General features: G+C 44.1%; 1 protein-coding gene across 2 annotated transcripts in view; it reads left to right on the forward strand.

Moving 5' to 3' along the window:
• ENTREP2 (endosomal transmembrane epsin interactor 2) overlaps nt 1-15,738 on the forward strand; it is an 848,385-nt gene that overhangs the window by 804,890 nt on the left and 27,757 nt on the right. For both annotated transcript variants that reach the window (XM_056572508.1, XM_056572509.1), the window contains one exon: nt 526-1,110. In XM_056572508.1, the coding sequence (XP_056428483.1) occupies nt 526-1,110 (585 nt within the window). The remainder of the gene's footprint in view (nt 1-525; nt 1,111-15,738) is intronic.

Genomic DNA, 15,738 nt, shown 5'->3' on the forward strand with positions numbered 1-15,738 from the left:
TAGACTTGCATTAAGGGGACGGGCCGTGAAGTCATGAGGGGCGGAGCCATGACGTCACGCTGCTCCGTCCCCCGTATCGCCCGTCATTACGCACAGAGCGAACTCGCTTTGTGCTGTAATGATAGCGCGGTGCCGCAGCGGGGATCCCAGGGCTCCCCAGCAGCGGGACCGCGGTGATCTGACATCTTATCCCCTATCCTTTAACTTTCTGGCACCAGTTGATTTAAAAGAAAATATTTTCCAGTGGAGTACACCTAGTATACTCTGTTTACACAACTTTCTATAAGGTCAACTGAAGTTAAGCAAATTGTGCAAAACAGTCTCTCCAGCTGTTTATGGCTTCCTGACCAGTTCAGGCAGCCACAAGCAGGTCAGAGTGGGCTAGGGAGCCCTAGATACCAAGATATGTGCAATTCCCAGAGGTGGGACCAACATCTAGGGGACATTTATGGCATAACCCTGTTTACTACCTAATATTAAAAAATGCATGACATCTAATACCCATCTTCATGTTTTACATTGTAGTGTCTGTGGACAGCACCTCCATTCTGGTGTCAGAAGTAGGTGATATTCCAGCTCATAGCTGCTCTTCAGAAGACCTTTGTTCATTAGAGGTTCAGGGTTCTTTGCGTTCTGCAGACTTTTCACCATATAGCACTATTCGTACAGCAGCTACAGGAAGCAGCTGTGCCAGCTTGGAGCATAGTCTTCGCTGTGGCCTTCATCTCACCAATTCTCAGTGTTCACCAGATGATGATGGAAGCAGAGCCTCAACAGACAGATCTCAGTGGCAAGACTGCGACAATTATACTCAGTCCAGGTCCTTGGACTCTTCATCGGAAAATTTTAACACCCCAGAAAGAGAATCTCAACTATCGACAAAAGAAAGGAAAGTGTCTCAGTCATTGAAACCTATAAAAATGTGTTATGGTGTATTCAGCCAGCCACCTGGACAAGGCCAACCATCACCAAGCACATTACCAATAAATCCAGCACCACACTCAGGACCGAAAGAAAAGACAGTCCAGCAGCATCATGCCAGGAGATATCGTATTGCCAGCATAGTCCGATCCACCAGTGACCCTGTATCCTGCTCATCTAGTACAGAAGGTAAACAGACACTTGTAACAGTGCACCAGTGAACTGGGCATCTAATATTGTAGTCAGCAGCTCCCTAATAACACTGCATGAGATATGCAATTTTTCTGTGGGTTATTGTAACCCATGTAAATTATTTTTTATGGTCTGAAATAATGTACCAACTGATAACACTTAAAGGATATCTGCAGCGGTAAACATTTATCCCCTATCCACAGGATAGGGGATAAGTGTTTGATCGTGCGGGGGGGTCCGAACGTTGGGACCCCCTGCAAACTCCTGCACGGGGCCACAGGTCTGTAACTCTATGGGAGAGGTGGGGAGGCAGGTTGACGCTACGCACATTGACGCTCTCACTGAGCGCTAATGCTGGGGCCCCATTTAGGAGATTGCGGGGGTCACAGCGGTCGGACCCCCTGCGATCAAACACTTATCCCCTATCCTGGGGATAGATGTTTTCCGCTGCAGTTGTCATTTAACTAAGAAGTTTTGATCTACCATACCTTACAGAGCACTTACCAGTGCTAAATCCAAGACATCACAGTGTGAATATGCCTGTAATAAATGTGTTTATATTTATTTATATATTTTTTAAAGCTCATAGACATTGTTATTAGCTGTTTCTTAGATCTGTTTCAGAAAAGGTGACAACCAATGTGAGTGTACATTAAATGAAATAAAAATGAACTCACATGACACAAAAGAAGTATATGCTAAAGCTAGTCATACATTTTAGATAACTGTCATATAGGGATGCATGTATTCTGAATGGGAAGGGAAGAAAGATTTTGCCAGTCACCTCTTTTGGCAGCTTCTCTTACCAAAAGCAAAACATGTCTGACTATTCCATCTCCTGACATCTGCGGTTGGAAACAGTTGAAAGGCCGTGATACACATTAGATAGGCTTTGGCTAGATTCACACCCCAACTGGTACCTCCGAGGCACATATCGTTGGGAGACTGTGAAAATGCCATACCGACTTGTCCATGCACGGACAGACATGGGCTATATTCATTTCAATGGCCCATGCATATAGTCAGCTAGTGACTATATTTGGGTCATTTTCCCAACAAATCTGAGTTTTGTCTTGGACTGAAAAGTGTTGCAAGCCACATTTCTCAGTCCAAGCCAAAACTTGAGAAAATTACCTGAACATAGTGTCTAGCTGACAACACTTGGGCCATTGAAATTAATGGAGTCCATGCCTGTCCAAACATGAACACATCGAAATGACCTCTGAGGCACAAATCGTGGTGTGTACAAAGTCAAATGTGTATACCCAGCTTTAGACAAGAATATAACCAGTTCACTGCTGTACACTTAGGTTATTTGTAGGCTTTAAAATGTAGAGGGTGCGCTCATCAGTGCAATAGTCTGACAATCAGCCATTCACACAACTAGGATGGCTATTATATTTCATATTATAGTTCAACTAAAATCTTTAGCACATCTTACAATTAATACTGAGATAGTTGTAAAGAAATCATCTTCATCTGTTAAAAGAGATCAGACATGCCTCCCCAGCTCCTATTATCCTGTGTCTGGCTATAAGACAACTGTCTGAAGCAGAAGTCTCCCGTTCTGCCCTGTCTGCCCAGCTGTCAGTTGTCTCCTTGATAAAGCCACATGTATCTGGTGAAACATGTCAGAGTATGATAGTTGTAGCTTTTAACTAGCAGTTCCTATTTCCCCTAGTGCTGATTGCCTGCTAGCCCATATAGCATAAGTGGTTCTCAAAGTATACGTGGCTGCCTACGAACCACGGTGTACAGCAGTAGCCACGGATCCTGGTCGCTGATAGCAACTGGGACCTACTGGGTATGAAGTGGGCTCAGCTGCTGGCTGTGCTTCATATGGCAGGAGCAGGCACAGGACGTACATGTACATTCTACGTCCTTAAAGGGGTATTCCGGCCATAGACATCTTATCTCATATGAAAAGGATAGGGGATAAGATGTCTGATCGCAGGGGCCCGCAGCTGGGACCCCTGCTATCTCCGTGTAGCACCCAGTAATTTGTGCCAAGCTACTGCTCCAGTCTCAGAAACGTCTGTGTTTCCAGGACTGAAGACGTGATGTCATGACACACCCCCTCGTGATGTCATGCCATGCCTCCTTTATTCATGTTTATGGGAGGGGGCGTGACGGCCAGCGGCACCACTGTCTATGGCCAGAATACTCTGGTGGAAAGCTTTTTTTTTTATGAACTGGTGCCAGGAAGTTAAACAGATTTGTAAATTACCTCTATTAAAACATCTTTACCCTTCCTGTACTATTTAGCAGCTGTATGCTACAGAGGAAATTCTGTTCTTTTTTAATTTCTTTTTTGTCTTGTCCACAGTACTTTCTACTGACACCTGATGTCCGTATCAGGAACTGTCCAGAGCAGGAGAAAATCCCCATTGCAAACCTATGCCGCTCTGGACAGCTCCGGACACAGACAGAGGTGTCAGCAGATAGCACTGTTGACAAGACAGAAAAGAAATTCAAAAAGAACTAAATTTTTTCTGTAGCATACAGCTGCTAAAAAGTACTAGAAGGGTAAAGATTTTTTAATAGAAGTCATTTACAAATCTGTTTAACTTTCTGGCATCAGCTGACTTATAAAGACCTAAAGAAAATGTTTTCCATCAGAGTACCCCTTTAAGGTGTTAGAGAAGCTAGGTTTTCAAACAATCATGCACACTGAAAAGCAGTGTGGGAAGGATTATCTCCTGTTTCCTTTTATCATTTAGTGCTGTGTCTGTGAATACATTAGCCATGCATTACTGTGTTCATAGATTCTGTACATGAATGCTGTCTGGGTATGCAGTAATAAACTCTCTGCCACATAACTAGACATGCTCTTAGGACATTTGGGACGGTGCCCGTAGTGCTTGTCAACCAGAAAATAGATAAAAGTAACAAACAGCTGAGAAGAATATTAAAAGGAACGCAAACTGATATACCGGGTTCGAAAGCAATTAACTTTGATCAAAATAGCACACATTCCGAAAATAAAAATCTAACAAAATATATCAGCAGATATAAAAAAAAAACAGTGTGACTTTAGCACTTGAAATGGATTCTGTGTTTTATAGCAGACAGTTACTAGAAAGAAAAGTTTGGTTTTAGGCAGAACAATTGGTAGATTCATTAGGAAAGACATTCGGAACTGAAGGGAGAATTAAGAGGGTTTTTACACACCAGAAAATTACTAGACAAGTAACACAGTTTGTATCCCCAACTGAGAAAATGAGGCTGAACTTTAACACACTTACAGAATGATCCGACTAGTTTAATGCTTTGTATTTCCAGCTGTGATTTCACAGCATGGGACTATATGACTTTTAGAAAGTCTTGTTTGCAAATAGGTTCTTGTTGACTTGTATTTGGTAAATTGCTGCCTAAGTAGATCCGGTCTGAATCACTTCAGAGACCTTTACAGAACTCTGCAAAATTACGGATTTTGTACATCTATCTTGCTGCAGTTTATAAACGGCAAGGAAATGAGATTACTTTACTCATTTTCTAGCTGAACGCAGATAACAGGGCAACTGTTTAATATATGATAATAGTATTATGCTAAAAAATTTGGTTGAAATAGGAACATTGCATGCTTGACTTTTGCTGCTTTGCTTACTATTTATTTTCTCTGTACTATATTTACATACTGGTTAATAAGAAAGGTTAAAAGTAATGTATCATTAGGGGCATAGGATTTAACTCAGGTTTTTATCATAAACACCATATTACATGAAATATCTGGTGCGTTCTTTTTTTTTCGATCCTATTTCCTGAAAAAGTATTTTGCAATATTTCAGTTATTACACTGGTTATTAGAGCAGTCACACTTGGCTGATACTTAATGTTTTCTGCAGCTTTTTTTGTAAGCTTTACAATATGAACTGGTACAGGATCAGCACAGAGTGACTGATTTAAAGGTGTTGTCTGGGGGCAAAAAGATTTTGATATATTGCTGAGAGGGGTATAAAATAAAAAGTAATACAAACCTACCCTGTGCCCACACAGGTCCACACGCCACTTATCACCACTACTTCCCAGTTCCTGAGGACACATCATTCCAACAAGAAGTACCCAATCAGCCAATCACTGACTAAGGCTGGACAGTGATTGGCTGAGCCGAGCAGATACTGTGCGGACAACATGTCACTAGGAAACAGTGATGAAGAGCAGAGACTGGGAATGTGGGATAGATCTTTATTACTTTTACACAACCCTATATACACTTTTTTACCCCTACACATCCTATTTAAAGACAGTTTTTATGCAATGTTGGAGGTTACAGTGGGGTAAAAAAAGTATTTAGTCAGCCAACAATTGTGCAAGTTCTCCCAAGATGAGAGGCCTGTCATTTTCATCATAGGTATACCTCAACTATGAGAGACATAATGAGAAAAAAATCCATAAAATCACATTGTCTGATTTTTAAAGAATTTATTTGCAAATTATGGTAGAAAATAAGTATTTGGTCAATAACAAAAGTTAATCTCAATACTTTGTTATATATACCCTTTGTTGGAAATGACAGAGGTCAAATGTTTTCTGTAAGTCTTCAAAAGGTTATCACACACTGTTGCTGGTATTTTGGCCCATTCCTTCATGCATATCTCCTCTAGAGCAGTGATGATTTGGGGCTGTCGCTGGTCAACACAGACTTTCAACTCCCTCCAAAGGTTTTCTATGGGGTTGAGATCTGGAGACTGGCTAGGCCACTCCAGGACCTTCAAATGCTTCTTACAGAGCCACTCCTTTGTTGCCTGGGTGGTGTCATTGGGATAATTGTCATGCTGAAAGACCCAGACATGTTTCATCTTCAATTCCCTTGCTTATGGAAGGAGGTTTTCACTCAAAATCTCACGATACATGGCCCCATTCATTCTTTCCTTTACACAGATCAGTCGTCCTGGTCCCTATGCAGAAAAATAGCCCCAAAGCATGATGTTTCCTCCCCCATGCTTCACAGTAGGTATGGTGTTCTTTGGATGCAACTCAACATTCTTTCTCACTCAAACATGAGGAGTTGAGTTTTGCCAAAAAGCTCTACTTTGGTTTCATCTGACCATATGACATTCTCTCAATCCTCTTCTGGATCATCCAAATGCTCTCTAGCAAACTTCAGACGGGCCTGGACATGTACTGGCTTAAACAGGGGGACACGTCTGGCACTGCATGATTTTAGTCTCTGGCGGCGTAGTGTGTTACTGATGGTAGTCTTTGTTACTTTGGTCCCAGCTCTCTTCAGGTCATTCACTAGGTCCCCCCATGTGGTTCTGGGATTTTTGCTCACTGTTCTTGTGATAATTTTGACACCACGGGGTGAGATCTTGCATGGAGCCCCAGATCGAGGGAGATTATCAGTGGTCTTGTATGTCTTCCATTTTCTAATAATTGCTCCCAAAGTTGATTTCATCACACCAAGCTGCTTGCCTATTGCAGATTTAGTCTTCCCAGCCTGGTGCAGGTCTACAATTTTGTTTCTGGTGTCCTTCGACAGCTCTTTGGTCTTGGCCATAGTGGAGTTTGGAGAGTGACTGTTTGAGGTTGTGGACAGGTGTCTTTTATACTGATAACAAGTTCAAACAGGGGCCATTAATACAGGTAACAAATGGAGGACAGAGGAGACTCTTGGAAAAGTCTTGCGTGTTTGTAGATGACCAAATACTTATGTTCCACCATAATTTGCTAATAAATTCTTTAAAAATCAGACAATTTTTCAATATGTCTCTCATAGTTGAGGTACACGTATGATAAAAATTACGGGCCTCTCTCATCTTTTTAAGTGGGAGAACTTCCACAATTGGTGGCTGACTAGATACTTTTTTGCCCCACTTTATATGTGCATCATCTCTGATTCTGTTAGTTGATTCTAATTTAAAATACTTCTACATACAGTCATGGCCATACATGTTGGCACCACTGAAATTTTTCCAGAAAATGAAGTATTTGTCACAGAAAAGGATTGCAGTAACATTTGTTTAGCTATACACATGTGTATTCCCTTTGTGTGTATTGGAACTAAACCAAAAAAGGGAGGAAAAAAGCTAATTGGACATAATGTCACATCAAACTCCAAAAATGGGCTGGACAAAATTATTGGCACCCTTAACTTAATATTTAGTTGCACACCCTTTGGAAAAAATTACTGAAATCAGTCATTTTCTATAACCATCAATAAGCTTCTTACACCTCTCAGCTGGAATGTTGGACCACTCTTCCTTTGCAAACTGCTCCAGGTCTCTCTTATTTGAAGGGCGCCTTTTCCCAAAAGCAATTTTAAGATCTCTCCACAGGTGTTCAATGGGATTTAGATCTGAACTCATTGCTAGCCAATTAAGAACTCTCCAGCGCTTTCTTGCCATCCATTTCTGGGTGCTTTTTGTCGTATGTTTGGGGTCATTGTCCTGCTGGAAGACCCAAGATCTTGGACGTAAACCCAGCTTTCTTAAACTGGGCTGTACACAGTAATCCTCAGATTTCATGATGCTTTGCACACATTCAAGGCACCCAGTGCCAGAGGCCGCAAAACAACCCCAAAACAGCATTGAACCTTCACCATATTTCACTGTAGGTACTGTGTTCTTTTCTTCGTAGGCTTCATTCCATTTTTGGTAAACAGTAGAATGATGTGCTTTACCAAAAAGCTCTATCTTGGTCTCATCTGTCCACAAGACGTTTTCCCAGAAGGATTTTGGCTTACTCAAGTTCATTTTGGCAAAATGTAGTCTTGCTTTTTATGTCTCTGTGTCAGCGTTGGGGCCCTCCTGGGTCTCCTGCCATAGCGTTTCATTTCATTTAAATGTCGATGGACAGTTCGTGGTGACACTGATGCTCCCTGAGCCTGCAGGACAGCTCGAATATCTTTGGAACTTGTTTGGGGCTGCTTCTCCACCATCCGGACTATCCTGCGTTGACACCTTTTATACATTTTTCTCTTCTGACGACATTCAGGGAGATTAGCTACAGTGCCATGGGTTGCAAACTCCTTGATAAAGTTACGCACTATGGACAAAGGCAAAGCTAGATCCCTGTATATGGATTTGTAACCTTGAGATTGTTGATATTTTTCCACAATTTTGATTCTCAAGTCCTCAGACAGTTCTCTTCTCCTCTTACTGTTGTCCATGCTTAGTGTGGCACACACAGACACACAATGCAAATACTAAGTGAACTTCTCTCCTTTTTATCTGCTTTTAGGTGTGATTTTTATATTGCCCACACATATTACTTGCCCCAGGTGAGTTTAAAGGAACATCACATGCTTGAAACAATCTTATTTATCCACAATTTTGAAAGGGTGGCAATAATTTTGTTCAGACCATTTTTGGAGTTTGGTGTGAGATTATGTCCAATTTGCTTTTTTTCCACCCTTTTTTGGTTTAGTTCCAATGCACACAAAGGGAATAAACATGTGTATAGCAAAATATGCGTTACTGCATTCCTTTTCTGTTAGAAATACTTCATTTTCTGTAAAAATGTCAGGGGTGCCAACATTCACGACCATGACTGTATAGAGGTTAATACCAGACATTTTATTATATTGAGAGGTTAGCTGGAATTACACATGTAGTTGCCAGGTAAACTACAATTAACAAGTGCCAACAGGACAGTTGTACCAATATACAAGTAGTTGCACCACCAAAATCCATACACCGTATATATAACTCAATGCTACATCTGTCACCCCCTGAGAAGGGGGGTTTTACTAAGGGCTTAACTGGGACTGACTGTTAAGCAGCCATATCATGCTTTCATTTTTCCATTAGGCAATCTGTATGCAAGTCTCTGGTGAATGTTGCAGTACACATTGGCATTTTTCCATGGTCACCAGAAAAGGTGGCAAAGTGACCTGTGGCATGGTAGAGGATAGTGTTGGGCGGCATAGGCCATATTCGAATTCACGAATATTCGCGAATATATGGATGAATATATTCGCATATGCGAATATTAGCATATGCAAATTTTCGCGTATGGGAAAATTCGCACACCAGTCTCACATAGTAGTATTAGAGCCTTCTTTACACCACACAAGCTGGAAGCAGAGAGGGATGATCACTGTTATGTGTACTGTGAAAAAAAAACAAAAAAAAAAAACGAATATTCGTAATTACAAATATATAGTGCTATATTCGCGAATGTTCGCGAATTCGCGAATATGCGATATTCGCGAATAAAATTCGTATTGTGAATATTCGCGAGCAACACTAGTAGAGGACAAGTTATGTTAATGCTGCCATCAGTATGAAACACAAAACAATCCGCTCTGTAGCACATCTATCATAAACTCCCATAAATATATCAAAATATAAATTTTTTACATTCAAAACATCAGAATAGATTCAGAAAAGTAATTGACTGTGGCAAATAAATAAATCAGACAGTTTGTAAAATGGTTTGAAGCAAATAATGCTTTCTTCTTCCTCTTCATTCTTGGATTTTTCCCAGAACAGACATAAAACACAACAATATATTATAACTAATATGATATTTTTCAATCACATGCAATCATATAATCATGTCATTGAAATGCAGATATGGTGCCACACTGAAATGAGTTGTGTTTATTATTGCAAGTCAACTAAATAGGAATAAAAAGTATTATCAGACACAGCACATGGACCAAACTTTTTCTCACAAATGACCCCTCCAGGGTTGTATCCATGAATGGAATTGCTTTTTACTGTACTTTCATCTGTCTGCAAAAAATATGTAATCAATAAATGATGTATACCGATAAAATTGGGAAAAAATAAAATAAAATCTCTGTCCTGAAAGCATCAAACAGGTTGGTCCTTAAAGGGGTACTCTGGAGAAAACCTTTTTTCTTTTAAATGAACTGGTGGCAGAAAGTTAAACATATTTGTAAATTACTTCTATTAGAAAATCTTAATCCTTTCAGTACTTATTAGCTGCTGAATGCTACAGAGGAAATTCCTTTCTTTTTGGAACACTGATGACATCACGAACACAGTGCTCTCTGCTGACATATCTGTCCATTTTAGCAACCATGCATAGCAGATGTATGCTAAGGGCAGCATGGTGGTTAGCACTGCTGCCTTGCAGTGCTGGGGACTTGGGTTCAAATCCCACTAAGGACAACAATAAATAACTCGTTAATATTATTATAATAACGTCAGCAGAGAGAACTGTGGTCGTGATGTCATCAGAGAGCATTCCAAAAAGAAAAGAATTTCCTCTGTAGTATTCAGCAGCTAATAATTACAGGAAGGATTAAGATTTTTTAATAGAAGTAATTTACAAATATGTTTAACTTTCTGCCACTAGTTGATTTAAAAGAAAAAAGGTTTTCACCAGAGTACCCTTTTAAAGGGATTCTGTGAAGAACATGTATAAATTACCTTTTTTGAATCATACCAGTATTTAAATTTGAAAGGAATATGTGTATAAATATTTTCATATGTACACAAAAAGACACTACATGTCATGCTTGTTTAAAGGGAAACTCTGATACAGAACATCTTATATCCTATCCTTCTCGCTCTCTCCATGCATGGAGCAACCTCCACTCTGTGCATGGAGAGAGCTGTGGTGCCTGGTGGGAGATGGTGGGGGTCCCAGTGGTCGGACTCCCCCCCCTCCCCCCCCCCCCCCCCCCCCCAATAGACGCTTATCTTCTATTCTGTGGATTGGGGATAAGATGTTCTGTACTGGAGTTCTCCTTAAAGGGGTACTCCACTGCTCAGCGTTTGAAACAAACTGTTCCGAATGCTGGAGCCAGCACCGGGAGCTTGTGACATCATAGCCCCGCCCCCTCATGATGTCACGCCCCGCCCTTAAATGCAAGTCTATGGGAGGGGGCTGAGCGGCGAAGTACCCCTTTAAGAGTGTATGCCCTGAATTTCCGAAACACACAAAAGTAAATATTTCTCATTCACTGATTGTTAAAAAATACAATGCTTTAGTTTTATGCTGTCCTCCCATTCCTACCCATATTAGTGATGGCATAATGAATCATAATGACATCATTATTGATAACATTTGTTTGTTTCTACTTATAACTACAGTCTACAAGCAAACAGGTTTAGGCTATGTTCTTCAGACATAGGCCCCATGAAATTTCTTTAGGCTGTGTTCCCACTAAAGTGATCCCCCGACCTATGATGGTCCCGTCATACCATAATTTCAACATACAATGGCCTCTCAGAGGCCATTGTATGTTGAAGGCAGAACCAACATATGATTCTTTTGTACATCGGGCCATCGCATAAACGGCTATCCGGTAGTGCTGACTGCTTCAGCTGCTGCTGGATAGCCATTTAATGTGCCCCGTGAGTGTCACTCACCTGTCCCCGCCGCTCCGGACCGTCCTCTTCAGGCTCCGCTGCATGGCCATCTGTTACGCCGAGCGCTCCGGGTCCCCGCTCCTCCCCGGAGCGCTCGCTTCACTCCCTCCGCTGCAGCGCCCCGGTCACGTCCTCTGACCCGGGGCGCTGCGATTCCGCTGCCAGCCGGGGTGCGATTCGCGATGCGGGTAGCGCCCGCTCGCGATGCGCACCCCGGCTCCCCTACCTGACTCGCTCTCCGTCTGTTCTGTCCCGGCGCGCGCGGCCCCGCTCCCTAGGGCGCGCGCGCGCCGGGTCTCTGCGATTTAAAGGGCCACTGCGCCGCTGATTGGCGCAGTGGTTCCAATTAGTGTGTTCACCTGTGCACTTCCCTATATCACCTCACTTCCCCTGCACTCCCTTGCCGGATCTTGTTGCCATTGTGCCAGTGAAAGCGTTCCTTGTGTGTTCCTAGCCTGTGTTCCAGACCTTCTGCCGTTGCCCCTGACTACGATCCTTGCTGCCTGCCCCGACCTTCTGCTACGTCCGACCTTGCTTCTGCCTACTCCCTTGTACCGCGCCTATCTTCAGCAGCCAGAGAGGTGAGCCGTTGCTAGTGGATACGACCTGGTCACTACCGCCGCAGCAAGACCATCCCGCTTTGCGGCGGGCTCTGGTGAAAACCAGTAGTGGCTTAGAACCGGTCCACTAGCACGGTCCACGCCAATCCCTCTCTGGCACAGAGGATCCACTACCTGCCAGCCGGCATCGTGACAGTAGATCCGGCCATGGATCCCGCTGAAGTTCCTCTGCCAGTTGTCGCTGACCTCACCACGGTGGTCGCCCAGCAGTCACAACAGATAGCGCAACAAGGCCAACAGCTGTCTCAACTGACCGTTATGCTACAACAGTTACTACCACAGCTTCAGCAGTCATCTCCTCCGCCAGCTCCTGCACCTCCTCCGCAGCGAGTGGCCGCTCCTGGGATACGCTTATCCTTGCCGGATAAATTTGATGGGGACTCTAAGTTTTGCCGTGGCTTTCTTTCCCAATGTTCCCTGCATCTGGAGATGATGTCGAACCTGTTTCCCACTGAAAGGTCTAAGGTGGCTTTCGTAGTCAGCCTTCTGTCCGGAAAAGCCCTGTCATGGGCCACACCGCTCTGGGACCGCAATGACCCCGTCACTGCCTCTGTACACTCCTTCTTCTCGGAAATCCGAAGTGTCTTTGAGGAACCTGCCCGAGCCTCTTCTGCTGAGACTGCCCTGTTGAACCTGGTCCAGGGTAATTCTTCCGTTGGCGAGTATGCCGTACAATTCCGTACTCTTGCTTCAGAATTGTCCTGGAATAATGAGGCCCTCTGCGCGACCTTCAAAAAAGGCCTATCCAGCAACATTAAAGATGTTCTGGCCGCACGAGAAATTCCTGCTAATCTACATGAACTTATTCACCTAGCCACTCGCATTGACATGCGTTTTTCCGAAAGGCGTCAGGAACTCCGCCAAGATATGGACTCTGTTCGCACGAGGCGTTTCTTCTCCTCGGCTCCTCTCTCCTCTGGTCCCCTGCAATCTGTTCCTGTGCCTCCCGCCGTGGAGGCTATGCAGGTCGACCGGTCTCGCCTGACACCTCAAGAGAGGACACGACGCCGTATGGAGAACCTCTGCCTGTACTGTGCTAGTACCGAACACTTCCTGAGGGATTGTCCTATCCGTCCTCCCCGCCTGGAAAGACGTACGCTGACTCCGCACAAAGGTGAGACAGTCCTTGATGTCTACTCTGCTTCTCCACGTCTTACTGTGCCTGTGCGGATGTCTGCCTCTGCCTTCTCCTTCTCTACAGTGGCCTTCTTGGACTCTGGATCTGCAGGAAATTTTATTTTGGCCTCTCTCGTCAACAGGTTCAACATCCCCGTGACCAGTCTCGCCAGACCCCTCTACATCAATTGTGTAAATAATGAAAGATTGGACTGTACCATACGTTTCCGCACGGAGCCCCTTCTTATGAGCATCGGATCTCATCATGAGAGGATTGAACTTTTGGTCCTCCCCAATTGCACCTCGGAAATTCTCCTTGGACTTCCCTGGCTTCAACTTCATTCCCCAACCCTGGATTGGTCCACTGGGGAGATCAAGAGTTGGGGGTCCTCTTGTTCCAAGAACTGTCTAAAACCGGTTCCCAGTAACCCTTGCCGTAACTCTGTGGTTCCTCCAGTAACCGGTCTCCCTAAGGCCTATATGGACTTCGCGGATGTTTTCTGCAAAAAACAAGCTGAGACTCTACCTCCTCACAGGCCTTATGATTGCCCTATCGACCTCCTCCCGGGCACTACTCCACCCCGGGGCAGAATTTATCCTCTCTCTGCCCCAGAGACTCTTGCCATGTCCGAATACGTCCAGGAGAATCTTAAAAAGGGCTTTATCCGTAAATCCTCCTCTCCTGCCGGAGCCGGATTTTTCTTTGTGTCCAAAAAAGATGGCTCCCTACGTCCTTGCATTGACTACCGCGGTCTTAATAAAATCACGGTTAAGAACCGCTACCCCTTACCCCTCATCTCTGAACTCTTTGATCGCCTCCAAGGTGCCCACATCTTTACTAAATTGGACTTAAGAGGCGCCTATAACCTCATCCGCATCAGAGAGGGGGACGAGTGGAAAACGGCATTTAACACCAGAGATGGACACTTTGAGTATCTGGTCATGCCCTTTGGCCTGTGCAACGCCCCTGCCGTCTTCCAAGACTTTGTCAATGAAATTTTTCGTGATCTGTTATACTCTTGTGTTGTTGTATATCTGGACGATATCCTAATTTTTTCTGCCAATCTAGAAGAACACCGCCAGCATGTCCGTATGGTTCTTCAGAGACTTCGTGACAACCAACTCTATGCCAAAATTGAGAAATGTCTGTTTGAATGCCAATCTCTTCCTTTTCTAGGATATTTGGTCTCTGGCCAGGGACTACAGATGGATCCAGACAAACTTTCTGCCGTCTTAGATTGGCCACGCCCCTCCGGACTCCGTGCTATCCAACGCTTTTTGGGGTTCGCCAATTATTACAGGCAATTTATTCCACATTTTTCTACCATTGTGGCTCCTATCGTGGCTTTAACCAAAAAAAATGCTGATCCCAAGTCCTGGCCTCCTCAAGCAGAAGACGCCTTTAAACGACTCAAGTCTGCCTTTTCTTCGGCTCCCGTCCTCTCCAGACCTGACCCTTCCAAACCCTTCCTATTGGAGGTTGATGCCTCCTCAGTGGGAGCTGGAGCTGTTCTTCTACAAAAAAATTCTTCCGGGCATGCTGTCACTTGTGGTTTTTTCTCTAGGACCTTCTCTCCAGCGGAGAGGAACTACTCCATCGGGGATCGAGAGCTTCTAGCCATTAAATTAGCACTTGAGGAATGGAGGCATCTGTTGGAGGGATCAAGTTCTCCTGTTATTATCTACACCGACCACAAGAACCTCTCCTACCTCCAGTCTGCCCAACGGCTGAATCCTCGCCAGGCCCGGTGGTCTCTGTTCTTTGCCCGATTTAATTTTGAGATTCACTTTCGTCCTGCCGATAAGAACATTAGGGCCGATGCTCTCTCTCGTTCCTCGGATGCCTCAGAAGTTGAACTCTCTCCGCAACACATCATTCCACCTGACTGCCTGATCTCCACTTCTCCTGCCTCCATCAGGCAGACTCCTCCAGGAAAGACCTTTGTTTCTCCTCGCCAACGCCTCGGAATCCTCAAATGGGGTCACTCCTCCCATCTCGCAGGTCACGCGGGTATCAAGAAATCTGTGCAACTCATCTCCCGCTTCTATTGGTGGCCGACTCTGGAGACGGATGTTGTGGACTTTGTGCGAGCCTGCACTATCTGTGCCCGGGATAAGACTCCTCGCCAGAAGCCCGCTGGTTTTCTTCATCCTCTGCCTGTCCCCGAACAGCCTTGGTCTCTGATTGGTATGGATTTTATTACTGATTTACCCCCTTCCCGTGGCAACACTGTTATTTGGGTGGTCGTTGATCGATTCTCCAAAATGGCACATTTCATCCCTCTTCCTGGTCTTCCTTCTGCGCCTCAGTTGGCTAAACAATTTTTTGTACACATTTTTCGTCTTCACGGGTTGCCTACGCAGATTGTCTCGGATAGAGGCGTCCAATTCGTGTCTAAATTCTGGAGGGCTCTCTGTAAACAACTCAAGATTAAATTAAATTTTTCTTCTGCATATCATCCCCAGTCCAATGGACAAGTAGAAAGAATTAACCAGATCTTGGGTGATTATTTGCGACATTTTGTTTCCTCCCGCCAGGATGACTGGGCAGATCTCCTCCCATGGGCCGAATTCTCGTATAACTTCAGGGTCTCTGAGTC

The sequence above is a fragment of the Hyla sarda genome, chromosome 4, assembly GCF_029499605.1.
Source record: "Hyla sarda isolate aHylSar1 chromosome 4, aHylSar1.hap1, whole genome shotgun sequence".
Lineage (NCBI taxonomy): Eukaryota > Metazoa > Chordata > Amphibia > Anura > Hylidae > Hyla > Hyla sarda.